Genomic DNA, 20,775 nt, shown 5'->3' with positions numbered 1-20,775 from the left:
AGCCTGCCTTCAGGATGGCTGGTGGCAGAATGCTCAGCAAATGTCAGCGCATTTCCTCTTGTGCTTTACTCTTTGGTAAGTTATCGTTTGTGTTAACCCCCTCGGAACTATGGTTATAACAAGATCAATGAACTCACACCTTGCCGGAAGCCATAACCTTGTGACATGACCAGATTTCCAACTCGGCTATGGAGGGCTGGGGAGTAGGTGAAATTTTGGCTCCTTCTGATCTTTCTCCTCTGTCTTCTCTGGGCAGAATATCTCCATGCATAATACAGTTGGAGGGACCATGACGGGACCTGGAGCTCACCAGCTGGGCAACACCCGGATGCCCAACCACGACACCAGTGTTGTGATTCAACAAGCCATGCCATCACCCCAGTCCAGCTCAGTCATCACGCAGGCTCCCTCTACCAACCGCCAGATCGGGTAAGGAGACTTCCTCATTGTCTCTGGGGAAGCTCAGGCAATCTTTTGAATATTCTGCTATTTTGGGACTTGGGCCTGTTGTTTTTCCTGTGTGATATGGTGCGGCCAAGAGGTCAGAGCGACACTTTTGATGAGAGGAGGGAGGAGTCTCCATTTGCTGGGAGCTCATTTAATCCTGGATGTCAAGGGGGAAAGCTATTCATTCTGTGACTTCATTTTTTTAAAATAAGATTTCTGAATGACAGGTAGAAATAGTGGGTGCCGACCACAGAAGAATGCTCAGGCAAATATTTGGTACCAACAGAGAGAAGTTCTGCCAGCCCAGGCTCCTCCTTCCAGTGTGCTCCCCTCCCCTTCCTGGGAGTTTTGTAACTGCTTGGGCTAGGTTCACCTGTATACTCCATCGCTGCCTTTCCCTCTGCTCTTTCTTCCTTATTCTTGTTATTCTTTTTTATCAGACCTCACCCCCAAGCCTCTTCATTGACCCATAATTACTTCTGCAACAGACAAAACAATGTAACCAGGCCCTTTTTCTCTTATCTATGGAGCAAGACAATATTGAGACATTGAAGAAGACTGGCAAAAGTATCTTGACACCCATATCACGGGATGGAAATTGTTCTTGCTTCTTCCTATCATGTGACTGGTCCAGCCCCTTGCCATGCAGAGTGTGGTCTGACCATCTGTAATGTGGATATTACCCAACAGCTTCTTAGGAATACAGCATCCCGCACCCCACTTACATCTCTCCAGAATGAGGATGGAGTGTGTTTATAACCTCTAAAGAGTTAAGATGAGTACAAGATGCGGAAGCATGTGGGCTCTTGGGGAGGAGACACTGACTTCTTAAGTGTACCCAGCTAGGTGCTGACCACTGGCTGTCCTGTGTCCCCAGAACTGTCTGCCGAAACCAGAAGGGGAACTGGTTGTGGTGGGTACATGCATCAGAAGGCAGTCTGACTTTTCACCACTGGCTATGGTGACCTAAAACAAATTTAGATGCTTCCTTACAATTTTTCCATGCATTTCCCCGAGGGCAACAGTTTGCACAGGGAGCAGTCTTATCTTACTCCTTGGGTGCTCTAGAATAGGGATCTGTCTCTCAGGAAGGGCATCTGCCCTTAAACCAGAGCTGTGGGGAACGACTCTTCTCTTTGTTATGGGCGTGTTTGGTGGTTCGTTCCAAGCACGGACAGTGAGGGTGGGTGATGGGATGCTTCCTGTTGCTTAAAGACGCTGGCATGGCTGTAGCAAGTTCCCCTGAAAAAGACGGTCTTCTCAAGCAACTTGGAAAGCAAGTATTGCCACTGTATCTAAACCGCAACGTTCTGGAGGGTGATGTGTCTTCATTCAAGGTGGTGTCGAAGTCTCAAGGGACTCCTTCTCTCTTGGGCCCTGGCTGTGGGCAGAAAATTCACAGCTGGGCCAGCTAATTATAATTATTTTATTTTTCTTTCAAGGGGGGAAGCATAAAATGTGCTCGAGTTTACTAGCAGTTTTACAGCATTCCTTCCTCCCCTGCAGCCTCCTGCCTGCCCCTTGTACCCTCACCCACAGCCCTCTCTGAGGCCCTTAGTGGTCCCCATTGTTAATGCAGCCCTGGGTTTTATGGAGCAATCCCTTTAAGACTAGCACTAAATTTTAAGATGGGCATCGACTCTGTCAATAATTTACCCAGCTGGCCCGAGACTGTACATTTTGGGTGACATTCGTAGGCTGTGTCACTCTGCCATTCATCCTGCTTCTTGGAGGCATTGTGGGTCTCTCCTGGTGTGTTCTAGGAGATAATTGTGGCTTTTAGGACTCCGTCTTCATCACCCAGCTTGAGGGAGGCTGTTTCTTTTCTCTAGATCCCTCCCTGTCGTGCTTACTCTGTTGATTCAAGACCCCCACATCCTGTCACTTGCTCCGCTTCTCCATGTGATGCAGCCAAAGCCCTGCCCAGATGAGAGGGAAGCTCAGCAAGTCCCAGCCCTGCCCTTCTTACCAGCAGATTGAGTATGGAACCCTAGGTGGTAACATTCGGGGATGGCTCTTTTATTTCCCTCAGCAAAGAGGAAATGAGTGCTCGTTTTAAAACGCGAGTTCCCTCGGGAGACGGCTGCAAGCGAGCGTTTGAAATTTGCAGATAGCTTTTTAAAAAGTCTAATGTGTGTGTGTGTATGTGTGTGTGTGTGTAGTGTATGGGAGTGTGTGATGTGCATGCGCGCGTATGTGCACATGCACGAGCATACAGAACCATATTGTAGTAATATTCTGATTTTTATCACAACCTCAAATATTTAAGTGTCAAAATCTGGCCAAGCCACCTGCAAATGTTTGTCATGGCTATTGGCCAACAAAAACAGCACAAGCAATGAAAGTCTTCATTCAGGCTCAGTGCTGAAGCTGCATCCAGCCAGAGAGACTGGGACCCACCTGTGCCCACGCATAACACGCTCGTACGCGCTCCTGCAGCGGCCAGTGGGTGTGTTCACAACTGGAACTTTGTAAGAGATGGGACCCGCTGACTCCTCTCCCTGTCTTTCCTTCCCTTTTATTCTGCAGGGCTTTGATTCTGCAGCCATCCCTACATTTCTCTCTCTCTCTCTCTCTCTCTCTCTCTCTCTTTCTCATTAAAGGCCTGAAAAATGGAAGTGGTGCCAGTTGTCAGTGAAGGCTTCCAAGACAAAGGGCATGTGTCCTTGTAAGCGTCTAATTTTTGTACTTGGGGCGGGGGACACTGAGACAAAGCAGACCAAATGAGTGGAAATATAAAAAGATGAGGAAATATTGTTAAGAACGTAGACAAGCAGCAGATCCAGCTCCTATTCTAGTCCATGGTGACCCCTGCTATGCCCTGTGCTCAATTCTCTAAAAGTAGTGCTATTATCTCAATAGAAACTGGAGGGAAGTATAAGTATCCAAGATTGCACTTGGGTGGTTAGGCAGACTAGAAAAACACACAGCTCTAGGGAGTGTGGGAGACATCCCCCAAACCAGTGTCTGCTTGTGCTCAGTAAAACTGGAGATGCCCTGTCAGGGAGAGTGTCTTTGCCTGATTGATGGGGGCATTTTAGGAGATAAGTTTCCCAGATGGGCTTTAAAAAAAGTGAGCTACAGGTTGTGGAGAGACAAGACAGAAAACAAGCATGTGTTAACTAGAGATGAAATCGATTTAGCCTTGAACCAACTATGTGGCACATTCCAACCAGTATCTCTACTCCAGCCGTTTTTATTAGATATCATATAACACGCTCATTAATTCAGGATCAAGACAGCAAAGCCTGGGAAAACAGGACATGAGCAGGTAATGGAATGGAAATCCCATGCACCTCTTGTTCTCCCCCATCACAAGAAGCATTTCTGGAGGGGCCCGTGAGTGGATGAGAGGCTAGATGGGTCTTAACCCTAGTGGATCCAAGTGTTCTTAGAGCAGTCTGTTCCCCTCTCTGGGGTGGGAGATGATGCATGCTGAGCGGTTCCTGAGTAGAGTGATACAGATAGCAAGGACATGGAGTTCCACCACAGTGCTCAACGGTGGGGAGTACTGACAGGTGGTTGGAGGCACCGTTGACCTAGGCTATGGCTCTTCTTCTCGCTTTTTAATATTCTCTGTATGTTGGAGAAATGCATGCTCAGTGATTGCTTCCTGTGGGAGTTTTACAATTTGATGTCAGAATATAAAAGCCTGAAACATTTAGATTGTCAGCCCCCCCCCCCAGATGACACAGAGACTTAATTGTGAAAGCTTGGCAGTTAGCTTAGGCTTGTCCCAGTAGCTCTTATACTTAAATTAACCTGTTTTTATTCATCTACATTCTGCCACTTGGCTCGGTTACCTCTACTCTGTACCGTATGTACAACCTCTACATTGTCTCTCTGGTACCTCCTAGATTCTTTCCCCTCTTCATCTCTTTCCCTGGAAATCCCACCTAACTTCTCCTGCCTAGCTATTGGCCATTTGTCTCTTTCTTAAACCAATCAGAAGGTGTCTTGGCAAAGACACATCTTCACAGTTTACAAATATTCTGCAACTTGGTTCTTTTAGCAAATTAACCAGCTGTACCAGGGAATCCAGCAATACATTTCAACAGAATACATATATAAAGCTGCTTCTGCAGGAAAAAACTCCGATTTTACTCAAATTCTGGTCTAGGGGGTACAAATGTCCACATTGTGTGTAGCGATCGGGGATTAGGTCATAAACTCTGTTCCCATGGAGCTGAAGGTAGGCTGATCTACTTCTTAGCAATAAATTGTACAAAGTATGGTGAAAAAAAAATCTCATTTTCTATAAAAAGGTGTTGTTAGCATGAGTTAGCATGAATTTTATCTGTTCCTGCCCTTGTCTATGCTGCTTCCCCAGTGCTTCTCTGGAAGTCCTAATGCTGTGTCATGAATAACGCATGGCGATGGCTTGTGGGCATACCAAGGAAAACACACAAAAACAAACTCTCAAAAATAAAACGGTAAGTGAAGCTTAGGTGTCAGAGCACAGCTGCTTTTTCCATGGAGAACATCAGGAAGGCGTTGCTGTAGGGATTGCCATTGTCACTCAAAATACCATCAGATGGGGATGTTTGGAGGCAAAGGGTCCTGTCACTGTTTCTCTGGGGGGGGGGGGTGGGAATAAGGAGAGGCTAGGAAGTGCTGCATTCACAGACGGGAAATTTCAAAATCTAAATAATAAGACATCTTCCGGTTAAAGCCATGTTTGCACATCCTGGGTTTGATCCCATCATTAAGGGTTTTCTTAAATGCTTCGACCAACGTGAGCCTCGCTGTGACTGTCACTGTTCACCACAGTCTATGTTGGGGACATTCTGGCCACTTCCTTCTTGCTGGAGGCAGTGGGGGTAGATTTCAGGTTGTCACTGCAACTCCAGCCCCTCAGCCAGGACAACTCGAAGCTCTGTTTGAGTAATTCATACCAGAAGCCATTATTTCCTGCTTTGTGTTTTGCTGAATATCATGGCTATGAACATAGCTTTATTGTTTAAAAATTGCTAGATCTTTCACAGCCCCAAGAACATTTACGAGGGCCCTTCAGGGGGATGCTTTCTGGGAGGGTTGACAGACTTAACCATATGGCTTCCGTTAAATCCCGTGCAGAGCCTTGAGAAATTACCTCTGACAAGGGGGCCAGCAGCCTTCCCCTCATAGCATTTTATGTGTGGAACGAAACATAAAGTACTGATACTTGAGGAAATAGAATGTTTCTGAACATTCAAAGGTTGTAACACCACATAGCATTACAGCCAGATGAAGGGGTGGAGCCGCAAGACGTGAGCACATGGCTCAGTGTCCCAAAGAGTAGAAAAGCAGCCGCTCTTGTTTGTAAACCTGGCTATGGCCTCTGATACCTCGGCAGTTTGTGTCTCAACTGCTCAGCTGGAGTACAGAGGCCTGGTCTCCTTGGCAGAGGAAACCGTAACTCCTTCAGAGGCTTCAACCTCATTGTTAGAAAAATTCTCTGTTGGGAGACCAGTACCAGATAAGGAAGCTGACATTTACCTAATACTTATGATGTGGTAGGTCCAAGGTAGCTCTGTGTGGTATTTCCTATCCTTCTCCAATCAGTGGTTTGAGAAGTAGGCATTATAAATTCTATCCCTACATGACTGCCCAGGAAGAAAAATAATGTGTCCTAAGTCGCCAGCCAGTGATGTGCAGAGTTCAGAACGGAGATCTCGTTGAACTCCAAATCACACATTGGCTGGGGCCATGGAAGGCATGTGCGCATGTCTGAAAGGACAGTGCCATCCACAGGCAGGAGTCTCCTAAGGCTCGGCTGGTCACAGTGTACGAGTGTGTGTTCATCTACCTGCTGGGTGGCCCAGTGCAGAGAGCTGGAGGTTTGTAGCTGACAGCGGGACCCACCAGAAAAACTCAAGCTCCTCTTCTAGATTGGCAATATAACCATTTCCACAACTAGTTTAATATTAGTGGGAAGATCTTCAGGCATTCAGTGCTGTGCACACGGTTGTGTGGGCTTTCCTCTCTAACTTTATTTCTTACTGTTATCCTGCTTATAAAAAAGCCACTTAAAGAAGGGTGTTTGACAAAAATGTTGGGGTTCATTTTGCAGTGGTGACAGTCATGGGTGTGGGAGACTGAGGGATCTGGTCTCATTGCATCTGCCCACACTCAAGAAGCAGAGAGACAGACAGACAGACAGACAGACAGACAGACAGACAGAGACAGAAATGAGTACCAGTCTCTCTCTTGTCTGGGATCCCAGCCCACGAGATGGTACAGCCCAGTTATAATATGGGACTCCTTCAATTAACCCAATCCAGAGGGTTCTCTCTTGGGTAGGTCTGGGTTCTGTGAAGCTGATAGCCAATATTAATTGCCATACTAACCTCATCAAGAAAAATTTAAGAACATGTTGAGAATTTCACAGGGGCACAGAATGTATTTTGATCATATTCTTCCCTCCTTGTCTCATAATTCCTCTCAGATCTACCCCCCAACCGCACCCCTTCCCACCTACATGCCCTCTTTGTGTTCTGTGTTTTATCTCATGGTCCAATGTGTGCTGTCCACATACTTATTCCCGAGTGTGCGTCGTCTATACAATGGAGTGTGGTCAGCCTCCCAGAGGCCACACCTTAAAGCAAACTGACTCAACCTTTCTCTCTCAAAAGTTATCAACTATTAATAGTTCCTCAGTTAGGCAGGTTGGGGATTTGTGAGCCCTTCTCCCTCCATTCAGAATCTGCTTGGCAGACTCCTGGGATGTAGATAATGGGTTCCTTGGATTTTTCTGGTGAATACCACCATATCCCCCAGTAAGGAAAGGGGGAGGGTAAAGTAGGTAGCCTAGCTTTACTTCTGCTTCAGGCCATTGTTAGGACAACCTGCAGGAAGTGAGTGGATCTGTAAAGTGGATGTGGTGATTCCCATGGAATAGAACTGTGTTCAGAATTAATAGGTGGCGGTGGGGATAAACAAGAGGCTGTGGCTACCAGGCAGCAGGAGAGTCTAGAGGCAGGTCTCCCTGGCTTCCCAAACAGGGCATCTCTGGCTGTGTGGACCCTTCCATCCCACTTCTTCCCAGGTACCATTCTGTTCACATTCTCTGGGACACATGGACACACCTGGAGTTCACCTAGTCTATGGCTCTTACCAAACTCATCCTTGGGGCCTGCAGTTTGCATGCTATTACCTCTCACATCTCCAGCAGTGCTACTTAACTTCAAGAACCTAGAGGGCTAAGCAGTGAAGGTAGATAAGTTGGCTAATCCCCACTGATTCTGTTTCTGTATTATGTGGATCATGGAGGGTGGAGCCATTAGATGAACTGGTAAGGTCAATGAAGCCAAAGCCTTCTTTTAAAGTCGCTCTGCAGTCTTGTATTAAGCCATAGTATATTTTTAGTGACAAAGTTAAACAAAACTACAACATTGTGGGTGCATATTCCAAACCATGCCTCTCTAAAACACTGAAAAAATGGCTTTAAAATAATCCAAAATAAACTGCCCAACACTCTTAAGGGTGACTGTGGACTTTTATAGCCCAGGTGCACCCAAATGAAAAGTGTGTATATATATATACACACGTTCCCTAATATTTTGCTTAACTGGAACATAATTTAGGCTCTTTGACGGGTGTGGAGCCTTATTCAAAACAGTTGAAGTCTTTTCCAGGCGTGCCCAGCATATTCTGAACAGCAAGGGTTTGCTCATGTCATGAATGCTCTTGTGTAATTTTCTTCTCACATGATAATAGTCAAGGTGACAAGTGAACATCAGATTCCAAGAGGAAAACACGTGGATGGTGGGAAAAGGAAGCAAAGGCACTTGTTACCAAATGATGACCTGACTCAGTCCCCAAGACCACCTGGGCAGGAGGTTGCCCTCTGATCTCTGTGTATCATGTGTTGTGGCACAGGTTCATCTTCAAAAGGTAAATAAAAGTCATGAAAAGTTTAAGGAGAAAAATAACTGCGATGGATTCAGGATCCCTTTGCTTAAACTTTCGACAGCGCAGACAATTCCTCGTTGTCTAGAAAGACTGTTTTCATGAGGGCTGCTTTTTATGTCCCTGGCACCCCAGGGTTACTGGCATGTGGGAATAGGTACTTGTGTGCTCAAGTTGATGTCCTAGAGGTGGTGACCAGCCTATTTAGGCTGGGGTGGGTATCGACTTAGTAGTAGATCCCCACTTTTGGTAAGTGGGGGAAATGGGCTGTGGAACTAACCAGATGCTGTTTCACCATGGAAGGCTGGAATGTCAGTGAGGAGATGCAGATGGATACAGGGTGGAGTGTGGAGCTGGGGCAGGGCATGCTTCCAGAACTGCCAGTTTATCTCCCTCCCTCCTGTTTTCTCATCTCCACAAGAAAGAAGTTGGAATTAGAAAAGTTAGAGACTTTTACCTCAAATGAAAATAAGGGCACACAGACATTCAAAGATTACATACACCCCAGTCTCCTCTTATTGTGTGGATAGCTGCTGTTTATTTATCTTGGCTCTGTAGTTATTCACTTTGCAGAGAAGCAGAGGAGGAAATCTGTCAAGATTTCTTCTTCTTCTTCTTCTTCTTCTTCTTCTTCTTCTTCTTCTTCTTCTTCTTCTTCTTCTTCTTCTTCTTCTTCTTCCTCTCTCTCTCTCTCTCCCTCTCTGTCTGTCTGTCTGTCTGTCTCTCTGTCTGCATGCATGTGCATGTACATGTGTAGCCTCTCTGTTTTGTCTGTCTGTCTGTCTGTCTGTCTGTCTGTGTTTGGTTGAGATTTATAAAGCCAGTGTGCAAAGCTTTGACTGCCCCACCTCAAGCCACAGACAACCCATCTAATATCGGGTGCACTGCATTCCATAATTATTATTGCCATTAAGAATAATTATTATTTGCCCCATTGAGCTGGCAGTTTGGAGCCTGCCCGAGACTGAGGCGTCTCACAGAAGCCACGGAACACAAAGGACAGAACAATCACCCACAAGTGCTCCAACACGTTTGCACCACACCCCCCTCCTAGTTCCCGTCACCAAGTTTCCTATCCAGTGGCCATCGGATATAAAACTAGTGTGAAAGGGGCCCAACGATGCTTCTGGATTAGCTATGCAAATTCTAGGCTTTTCTTAAACTTAAAGACGAAAGTTGATTGTTTGGGGGCCCTTTTCATGTCTTTATTGAGAAATTCCAAAAGCAAATAAGAAAATGTGTCTGCACTGAGAGGTTAGGCCAAAGGGGCTTAGCCTATATTGTCGGAAAAACGAAAAGGGTCAGAAAAGGGAAGTGGAGAGCCTCTTTGAAGGCAGAGTCTTCACAACATGAATTGTTTATTGTCTTGCTTGTTTGTTTATTCGTGCATTCGAAATTCTGAGACAGAGTCTTGCTGTGAAGGCCTCGACTTTGCACCCTGTCTCTGCTTTCTTAGGTCTGGGACTGAAGTGTGTGCCCCCGCCCATCTTCCTACTTCTCCCTTTTCTTAATTAGTCTCCTTGCCCACAAACACCATAGATTACATATTCTGTATTGTTTCTTGTTCCCTTTGCTGTCTTATATGATGTGCCTGAGCCACAAGCACCCCCCCACCCCAACCCCATGCACTTCTCAAGGGGATTCGTGAAGGTCAGTATAGTCTGGAGAGTCTCTTAACCATCACAGTGTTCACAGCAGATGCTGCATCTGAAGAAACGAACCACCAGACATGGGGGGGGGGGCAGGACCAGGACAAGCCCGTCTTCTAGAAGCAGTGTTTTCAAGTCACTTCCTGGGTTCCCTGCCAAGGCCTGTTCCACAGTCACAGGCAGAGGCCTGTGGGTGCTTAAAGGGAACAGTCTACACCCCGAGTGCGATGTCCCTCTCCTCTCCGTAACCTTTGCCCACCCCCATGGTGAATGGTTGTTAGCTCAAGTTGCTAAAACATAACCTCAAAGAACTCCAGAAAAAAACTTCAGACTCGGAAACAAAACAAGGCTGCAGCCTGCCATTGGCATTTCCGTCCCATAGAAACTGTCAGCTTTGTCTCCACGGACACCCACACGGTCCAGCCATTCTCCAAAATGCCGCTGCCACTCCTGTGCTCACGAGAGATAGGGGTCACCTGGCCAGAGCAAGGGAGGTCCTGTCAGAGTGACACATGCTTCCTAGTCAGTCAAGAGTGAGGTGGCTTGGTTCCTGGGGTGCCACCAATGCAGTGCAGAGGACAGCCTCCCTTGATATGTACACTGAAAAGAGCCCCCCCCCCCATTTCCCTTTGCTAACCAGCTCCTTTTGGTGAATGTCCAGCCCAAATAAGACACAAAAGAAAAGCTGTCGTGCTTTCCAGGGATTTTCGGTCCTGGCTATTATTTATAGAAAAACTGTTTAAGTGGGAAAATATTACAAAGAGCCATTCCCATCTGGGTTTTCATAAAAGATGACAGAGAGCGCTGAGAAGCACCAGAAACCCAGCAGTCACTCCCCAGCATTAAGCCTGGCCTTAGGTATGGTTTCATGGGAGTATAGGGTTGCTGCCTTTTCATTTTTCATTTGTTCTAGGAATTTAAAACAAGGGCTGGCCAAGGGAGAGGGGCCCCCTCAACATGGGGTTTAATAAAACAGAACCTGCCGATGTTGTTTGGCAGTGGTAGCCTTCCCGGGGATCCATCTCGGTGCATCGTAGGGAGTGTGTGTTGTTTAGATCAGGAGTGTGTGTTGTTTAGATCAGGCCTCTGTCAGTTCTTCACCCAAAGGTCCCCGGGAATGGAACCCGCTCCAGCCTGGCAGCGAGAAGTGCTTGTTTTTAAGAGCTGCCTTAACAAGGATCTGTTCCTTCATGTTCTCCTGACAGTTTCCTTGGAAAACAGGGCATTTTCCAAAGTCTGCCTGCTTCTTAAATTGGTTTTTATGGTGATGGTTCTGATTTTTCTTTTATTAAATTTTTTTCTATTAATTGACTTAATTTTAGGTCCTCTCCTCCACTTGTTCAGTGAAGAGAGGTTCAAAGTATTGTTAATTGTTTTGAAACTAGGTGGATAAATGGATTTTAGCAGACTGAGCAAACCAAGGGGCATGGTCAGAGACTCAAGGCAAGTGACATGGCAGAGGCAGACATGGAAGGGTCAGGCACAAATACTGCCTGGATTTGATGGCTCTAGAGTTCTTTCTTTCTCTGTTGAATGGATATTTTTCTCCTTCAAATAAAAACTGACTGGAAATAAATGCATATTTAAAAAAAAAACAAAGTAGACTCCAGGCCATTGTAATGTGATATCTATATGCCACAGAATAAAGACTGATGATTGGAATATGGGCACTCTGAGTCCACTCAACTAGATATGATAGAGCTCGCTCAGGATCTGTCAAAGATAATGGGTACGGGATTAACAAGGTAGGAAGGACACTTACCTCCCAGGCCCCCCTTTCAACCACAGCAGCTCCACATTTGATAATTCTGTTGGTTTTCTCTGGAACCAATTCATGGAATAATGGGTTCTGTAGAGAAGACAATAGTTTGTGAGCTACAGAATGTGGACCCTTTCCCTTCTCTTCCCACTACAAACCATGTAAGTGTGAGTTTGCAGATGAACCGATTCAGACACCCATCCCGAAACCCAGTTTCCCGAAGAAGTAGTGAGATCTTCACCTGTGGAAAGAGGATGAACTTGGAGGAGAAACCTCAGGTTTCCAAAGTGACTGGAGGGTTGGGTAAGCGTGCAAGAGCGTTTAGCATCTGGACATAAAGGGTGCTAAAGCATTAAGGGGAAGATGCAGTAATCTCATCTGAGCCCGTGTATTTTAGTGTTAGAGTCACAGCAAGTAGTGTCAAGGCAGCTCACCCTGTGAGTCAGGACACACAGAGAAACATGGGAGACACTGAGTTCTAGATGAGTGGAGGGGCAGAAGTCACAGACGGAGCATAGTTGGTTCCCTGGCCACAGCCTCCTCTGCAGGCCTCCACTCTCTCTAAGTCTCCAGTATTTCACTGTCATTTCCTCTTTCTCTGTGACTTTACTTCTCCACAGTCCACCCTGTCCCCCAGGCTAGGAGACTATATTAAGGCTATTCCTATAGAATCCTCCTCGCCCTTACCCCAGGACAGCCCTTAAATTGTTCATGGGCTCAGTGAGTACTCCTCCCAGAGGCAAGACTCGGTTATTTGTGATGCTTAACTTTCGAAGGTGTGTTGCTGCAGGCTGAGCTGTGTTCTTCTAAAAGATGCATACTAGTCCTAACCCCTGGCACGTATAAGTGACACCTGACTTAAGATGTGATTCAGGCTAAGACACAGACATGGATGGGCCTAAAATGAACAACCAGTCTCCTTACGTGAAGATGAGGGGACACTCAACACGGGGTTGAGTGTCAGGTGAGGGCAGGCAGTAGCTGAAGTGATACACCCAAAGACCACAGAAAGCAGAGAACTGTGGGCAATATTCGAAACCTGAGGAGAGGCACACACTTGTTCTTCCTCAGAACTCCAGAAGAAATAGCTGGGCCACGCTGCCGTGTCAGACTTCTAGCATCCCAGATAAAATCCACTTGCTGTCACAAAGCCACCCAGTCTGGTAACTTGTCATGTTAGTGTAGCTTCAGGATCTAATGTGCGCACATCCATGGATTATGAACCTGTCTACCTTGGCAAGAGAGCTGTGGTAAAGGATATACTACCCATTCTCCTTTGATGGAGCTGTAGCGGATATGGGGATAAAAAATACTAAAAGGAAAAAAAAATGAAACAAAGGATAAGAGTGAAAGTCCGCTCTGCAGAATGACTGTCCTGCGGCCTGAGCCTCTTGGGGGCAGTCTTCAAGTCCCCACAACTACAGAAGGGGCTGTGAGACCTTCTCCAACCAGAAGGGGCTACTGTTGACATCTCAATGAAGAACTTAGTTCTCAGGACTGCACACCCACATTGTGGAAAACATCCCTCCTGAGGGGAGCAAAGGTGGTTGTTCTTCAGGCTCACATGTTCCATATAGCAGCGACTGTTGGATGCTGGAGCACACGGTTTTTGTGGATTCGGCTGTCTGTTCTATAATCTGCAAAGAAGGGAAGGGCTGTATCGCAAGTCAGTTTAGCGTTTTTGAGCTGGGCCATGCACACGCTTGCAGTAGCACGTGTCATTAGTCCCTAGTGCCTCACTGCCTGGTCACAAATGATGAGGCCATGAGGGACAATTATGAAGGACAGCCCAGAGTGGACTTCATGTTTTAATCTGTGTGTGCTTGTGTTTGGCCAGGAAAGCCTGTGTTCACGGATCCATATGTGTGTAATTACATGTTTTTTACAAGCACTGAATGGAATGATCAAGAGGCTGGTGTGGGCTGTGCCTTTTCCCCCTGCTCTCCTGCAGGCTGATACTAATCTTCAAGGGTGCCCAGTTTGGGCAGCTGTACCCCTTTCACATTGTCTTGAAAAGGGGAGTAGCCTATGTGGTGACCCTGTGGTTTTGATCTGTAGACTTCTCTTAATTCTTTTTAAAGTATCCTTCTACCTCCTTTTAAGGCTCTAGTTGATTTAAAGTCAAATACAATGACAAGCTATTGTATTTATAGACTCCAAGCAGCCTAATGATCTGAGAGATCCATCAGGCACCACTACCAGACTTGTGTGGTAGCTGAAAGGAGCATGAGCTAGTCCCCAGGCTGAGAGCCACATAGGGCTTGGTGTTAGGAACAAAGCGTCACAAACGTTGCAGGTCTGTCAATCACGGGGTGTGGGTTTAAAGTCACAGGTTAATATTGTTTTAAACCCTTGAAAGCCAGTGTTTGCAATCAGCAAAGGAAGTCACTGTGCTTGTCCATAATACGTAAACGAATTGTTTTTCTTGTCTCAGCATCCTCCTTAGGTTTTGAATGTTCCTATCTGTAGGACTTTGCAGTTTCAGGATCCATATGATCCTTCCCTTAATTGGCTCATCAAACCATGATGTCACCTTGATTTCCATAATATTTTTAATGAGCCAGAAAATTGAAGTAATTCTCCTCGCCAAAACCACTGACTCAGTTTGTGGTCCTCACCCTTTTTGGACAGAACTCTGCCTGGGTGTCTTCTAAACACAGGCTCCTCTAGGAGCCCTGGTGCAAGGTCTCTGGGCAAGTGTGGTGACTGCCATTGCCAGTGGATGCAGGGGGCAGATGGTTCCCTTGTTAGCTAACAGCATTAGCAAGGATCCAGGAATGAGAAGAACATAGAGGAATAAGGAAACTTGTTGCAAGTTTCTTTACAATAAGGGAATTTTCCCTGCCAGTTCTCCAGATGCCCAGACATCCCCTACCCCCTCAGCTCTCTGACTGAAGTCCAGCATTGCTTGTTTATCCAGCTTACTCCCTCTTTTTGAGTCCTGCAAAATTCTCATAAGAAGTAGAGAATTGTAGGAGTGAAGAAAAGGGACCAGGGTAAATGTAATCACATTTACCATCGAGCGTTTTCTCTTGGCATAGTAAAGAGAAGCAGGCACACACCATGAATTTCAGGCTTCAAAAAATCATTTAAAAAATTCCAATCTAAATAGAAAACGAGCTCTAATTTAATAAGGCTTCGGAAAGTGGTTTGTAAGAAAGCGCCAGTCATCAAGTTCTGGCTGGCAGCAGCAATTGGGAAAGAGTGGGACATCCCATCGTGTCCTCAGGCTATATATGTCTGTCCCCCACCCCCTGAAGAAAACACTCTTTGGTTTGGCATCATTCTCTCACCTGGCAACGGCTAGGCTCCTGGGGCCGCAGACTGACATGCCCTGGCAGCACCCATAGTCACTGCTGACGGCAGTAAACCAAAGCTGGGGTAGAGAGAGTGGTCCAGCTTCTCGCGCTGTGATCCACCAAGAGAAGATATAAATGTCATTGTGAAAGTTGGGTTGTTAAATTCTTTGGATCTAAGTAGTTTATTTGCTTAGTGGTGCTTGACTTCACTCAAAGGGGTTGGGAGGGATTTGAAGAGATTCCGAAAAAGACAACCCAAGATTAAGAACAAAAGAAACCTACAGGAGAAAGAGTGAAACCGAAAACCACCACTGACAGCGCTTAACACAGTGGCCATCTTTCAAATGAAACAAAATGTCAGGGTCTGTCACATCTGTCTGTTCTGCATGCTTCATACAGGGATCACACACATGTTAAGGGTAAAGCAGTCTGTGCCAGGCACTAGTGTGGTATTCTCAGGGAGGATGCTCCCCCTTCTTCCCATTGATGCCATGAGTCACCAGCCAGTGTGCCGTTCCAGAAAGTGTAGCAGTATTCTTTGGAAGTTTAAAAAAACAAAACAAAACAAAACCCCAAGTTTTGTAAAACTAAGCAGGCCATTGTGGAGCAGGTCCGAGGTAGGGGCCGGGGAGGGTAGACTTATATTAAAACTCTGATAGAAAGTTCTGAGCGATGAGTAAGAGGCTTAAGTACATAAAGAGCAAGGCTAAATTTGGACCAATTTCCTGTGAAATCTCTTGTGTAATATTTTCAATTTGTGCATGTTTAATGTGGTTTATTTTCCTAAGGTTCACAGTATAGGTTTTAATGTAGCCTGACTGCACACATGTGTTGAGAGGTTATACCGAGAACTGGCTTAGACCAGTCTCCAACTGGTTGTCCCATAGTGGAAAGCGTGACTGCCTCCTCAATACCTGAAATGCCTTTATGGGGATAGATCATCTTGAACCTTTTTCTAACTTTTTCTGTCACCTCACTCTCCCAGTCCCCATCTAGCCTTTTTGTGTACCCAAGGATGTCTCAAGGGGCTGCCTACTCCAGAGCAAGGTAATATTGTCTAAATTCTTATGAAAATGAAAAATGAAATTTATGCCTTGGCAATGCTGAAGCATGCATGAACAGCCCATACATGGCGGTTGTTCTGTTGAACTTGTCCATATTGGGTTTCATGGTCTAAGCTGATGAGGACTACTGACCAGGTCTCTTCCTCATGAGGGCACCAGATCTCACTACAGATGGTTGTGAGCTACCATGTGGTTGCTGGGAATTGAACTCAGGATGTTTAGAAGAGTAGGCAGTGCTCTTAACTGCTGAGCCATCTCTCCAGCCCTAAATTTTTGTAGGAAGGGATAATTCTGCCTTTTGAGTTGAAATGAAGGTACCATCTGAGACCCTGATTTGGCCTCAGATACCCTGAGTCACACTGTGCTTCAGATGGGGCCAATCACTCTATGTGATGATGAGATTTTAAGTATCTTGAATGCAGTAGATAGGACCTACATTCTCTTTCTCCATACCGGCTCCTGTGTGACCTCACACGGAGGGATTATAGCACAGATAGATATAAAAGGGTCAAAGAGAGACGTGTGTGCATGATCTTAACTAAAACACTGAAGTCAATAGTGGCAGTAATTTGTTGCCTATTTTCAATACCGTGATCTTTAGTATCTGTTAACAAAATATTCGTTTATTCATCAAACATTTACCTGGATTATGTTTTTTCTATGGCTACTCATTCCTTATAAGCTTCCAAGTCTAGATTCTCAGAATCAAGCTCCAAAGAACTATGCTTGTTCAAATGATAAGTTCCACCTCTTTCTGTGACATCAAATGCAGGGTTAAAGTCTGATGTCTTTTGCTTGTCTCCACTGTATTTTCTTACCGTTCTTTTTTTCCCCGTTCTCTCTCTGTCTCTGTCTGTCTGTCTGTCTGTATGTCTGTCTCTCTCTCTGTCTCACACACACACACACACACACACACACACACGCACACACACTGTACTTTTATTATATTCCTCCTCATTATCCTCCCATCTCCCTTCACCCTTTTGCTTTCCAACATCCCCTTCTTACTTTCCTGTCTTTCTGAGTTGAGGCTTACTGCATGAGCATGGGTTGGGGATTATTTGCTAGAGGAAAAGTCACTCATAGGTTCCCATCACTCCCATCTTGTCCAGGGAATCACCCTTCTGCGAGTTCATGGGTACAGCAAGGCCTGTCTTTCCAGAAGATGGTGTTTTGATTTTTGTTTTCTCTTAGCATGAAAATCTTTTCTGAGAGTGTGAAGCTAGACTTACAAGTGGTTAGTGAGTTACTCCCAAGGCTGCTGCCTTCCTTGAGAGGAACAATGTATTTATTAGCTGATGCTGGCTCTCTTCCCACCTGCCCAGCTTCTAAGTAACTCAAATGTGTCAGGAAACCAGAAGTCAAGAAATAAAACATTTACCTTACAGTCACTTTTCCTTTGAAATTCTACTACGATAATTTAAAAATATGTAGGAAAGCTTGAAGGATTACATATTTGCTACACAGATTCTGTAGTGAACATTTCATTTGTTTTTATCATGTTTCCTATCTAGCAGGACATCAAGCCTTTGTAGCTCCTTGCTATATTTTGAAATAAGATGCATAGGGACAAGAATTAGGTCACTAGCAAAATAAAAAGCCCTCGGTTCTATCTCAGATACTAAAAACAAATTCAAATTAAAATAGGCCTTTCAGCTGCAGTTATCAATAGCTTTACTCTAACTGTTTTAGCATGCAAACCATTAGCATTCGGTGGCTCCATAGTGCTTCTGTTGTTGGATTTGACCAAGAGCGAAATGCACCACTCTTACACCATTTTTTCATTAAGAATACCCTTTTCCTTTCTACTCCCTCGTTATCAAATAACTAATTGTACAAATGAAAAAGGTTCAGCAAAATCCCAAGGGTATTCTCTCTAGGTGGTGAATATTCAAACGCCTTCCCTCCTTCCTGGTGATATCAGTTCCAGGTAGAATGGACCAAGACCATAAAAGGGCCCTGGGAGCTGCCTTCTCTCTCCCTTGGAGACTCTCCCTGGGCTCCACAACCATCTCTTCTCCATCTGTGTCTCTTTGGCCTGTCTGTTCTTCTTTTGCTGAGACCAAGGTAAAGGCAGACTATCTACTGGTAAACAACACTGTGCTGGCCTCAAACAACTTAAATTCACATCTAATGATTCAAAGTTTTGAAAGCTTTACATAATCACTTAGTTTCTGTCCTCTCTTCTGTTAAAATGAAGATGGCATTTCTATCCAAGGTTGTGATGATGCTGAGACAATGGATAGAATTAACTGGCACATGGAAGAACCTGGTGGCCTTAGCTATGATCCTTGTTAGGTCCCAGCTCATGGAGTGGTTAGGAGTGAGTGTATTTATGTTGTGTAGTTAATTTAGAAAGACTGTAACATTTTTTTAGGTTATCTTTTGCAAGTTAATCTTCTGGGCAGTGAATAAACATTTGAAGGAATACTGAAAATGTCTTTTCCTCCATTATTTTCATGCAAATCAGCACTGCTAAGCTGCAAAGCAAATGTCTACTTCTACTTGTGCCATGATGGCCAACAGGTTCCCGTACCCCGTGTCCCACTTGTGTTCCGGGGGTGCTAGCAAGGGAAGCCTAGTTCCAGAGGACGTCATGCCTGCTCCATACAGTCTGAGGTCTTTCTTTGTGGCTTGGAAGCACAAGGTTATTTGTCAATGAGGAATAAATACCATTTGTCAGGAAGCTGGGCTTAAAACTCGGCAGCCTTCTCTGCCTTCTCTCTGCTGTCTTTTCAGTAGAGGATCGCTGTGTCTCTGCCAAGAGCTCAAACTTTCCTGTTGAGTCTAGAAAAAAAAAAAACCAAAGGTATCTGGCAGGATAGGCTAGGGTTGTGAACCCTGGAGGTAAGGGTACCATGTGACCACATGTGATGTTGATGTGTTCCTGTGAAGACTATCTTCATAATTTCTCAGCACTTTGTGTCTGTGACCTGGATGCTCTGTGCCTGCCACACACTTATGGGGACAGCAAGTGTAGAAGCCACCCGGGAGGATTCTGTAGTTAGTAGGACAGCAATCGAGAAGCCCCAAGGGAGGATCCTGCAATTTCCAGCTGTGCTGGGTTGGTAGAGTTGGAGCAGAATAGAGTGGTGGTCCCCAAACCTACGGCCAGCACCAGCTCAGAAACTAGCCCTGAAGTCATTCTGATTCCTCAGTCCCTTTAAGTTTTTCTTATCAGATCAGGTCATCATAGAGCAGACAGACAGGTAAGTCCCTGAGACCTCTGAACCCAATTAAAGCTATACCACAAAGAAATCAAACTCATGTGGTTTGCATTTCGGAGAGCTACATTTGGTGGGCTGTGCCTGTTTTAATTCAGTAACCTAATGCGGACCATGTGAACATTTGAAACGCTTTTAACAGTTAAACCAGCTCAAATAACACAAAACCAGAGCAGCAATAAAGAATGAATTAAAGCTGATTGCAACTGTGGCCAACATATTTTTTTTTTCCTCTTGCAAAGAACTCAGGGGGAATCGAATGCAGAACCCAGCAGGGGAAGAGACCTATCTCCATTTTCAGCTCTGAGTAAGGCAACAGGCGCTTTCACTTCTTTGATTTCTTAAGCAAATGTTTGAAACAGATTAACTTAGAAGGTGTCCTTAAATCTTGAAGGGATTTTGGATGAGAGAGCAAAAGGGGTTGAAGTCCTTTAGAGCTGAAAGCTGGCTAGGCAGTGACCCTGCAAAGCCCCAGATGCATGGGTGCCCACTCAGTGGGCAGAGGTACGGTGCTGAGCCTGCAGGGGTCAAGAGTTCAATGTAGTTGCAGAGATGGGGTAGCTTCCACGCTACAGGAGGTTCCTACACTGCCAGATCCTGGACTTCCCGCATGTCTGAAGAAGAGCCGAGATAACGGTAGTAACAGTTAAAGTGCTCTGTCTGTAAGATGTTGTCCTACGTATGTTCAGCATGAGCTAGAAAATCTAATCACTGGTTTTCTCTGAGCCTCAGTTTTCTTATCTGTAAAGTAGGGACATTATTGTGATTTTTTTTTTTACCGTACAGATGAGAGGTTATTGCTTACCCAAAGTCACACAAGTAACGTGTGACTAGATCAGCAGTTCCCCCACCCCTGTGGCCTCAGAATCCAGCAGCCAATCCCAAGCTGTTGGCTATGAATACTTTGAGCAGAACCACACTCGGCTTTCTAGCAAGCCAAGCCACTGGGAGACAAAGCTGTTTGTTGCTGATGAAAGAAAATAACATCAGTCCGAGTCGCTAGCCTTTTATCAAGAAAGAATGGAGCATGACAATGTCCACTCCTAGGCTTTATCACTTTGTGTGTCCCTAACAGAATTTTGTGTGTCCCTCGAAGATGTCTTCAGGGAAACGCTGGGTGTGCCCTCTCTGTAAGCGGAGAAGTTTCTGTGAGTCGTTCCTGAGGAGATGTTTGCACAGGCTTCACATTTACACCCCGACCATATTTCTAGGTGCTTAGGCGAGCAGCGGCTGTGGAGAAAGCAGGAGAGCCCTGGGAGAGGAGCCACAGGTGATAACTAACTGCCTGCTGAATTTCCCAGAATGTGCTGACTTTGTCAGAGGGCCAAGAGAGGAAGGGAGCGAGGATCCATTCATTTCAGATCCATTAGTGACAGAAAGCCTGCCAAGTGGCAAGGAGGAATACTACAGGAAGAAACCTCATTTGCAGCAGGGAACTGAGCA

General features: G+C 45.5%; 1 protein-coding gene across 1 annotated transcript in view; it reads left to right on the top strand.

Moving 5' to 3' along the window:
- Nucleotides 1-20,775, top strand: part of Creb5 (cAMP responsive element binding protein 5) — a 315,746-nt gene that overhangs the window by 71,507 nt on the left and 223,464 nt on the right. Inside the window, exon 4 of the mRNA XM_057777595.1 lies at nt 257-429. Within this exon, the coding sequence (XP_057633578.1) occupies nt 257-429 (173 nt within the window). The remainder of the gene's footprint in view (nt 1-256; nt 430-20,775) is intronic.

This window comes from Chionomys nivalis, chromosome 1, assembly GCF_950005125.1.
Source record: "Chionomys nivalis chromosome 1, mChiNiv1.1, whole genome shotgun sequence".
Classification (NCBI taxonomy): Eukaryota; Metazoa; Chordata; class Mammalia; order Rodentia; family Cricetidae; genus Chionomys; species Chionomys nivalis.
This window is presented reverse-complemented; position numbering and strand designations above follow the sequence as displayed.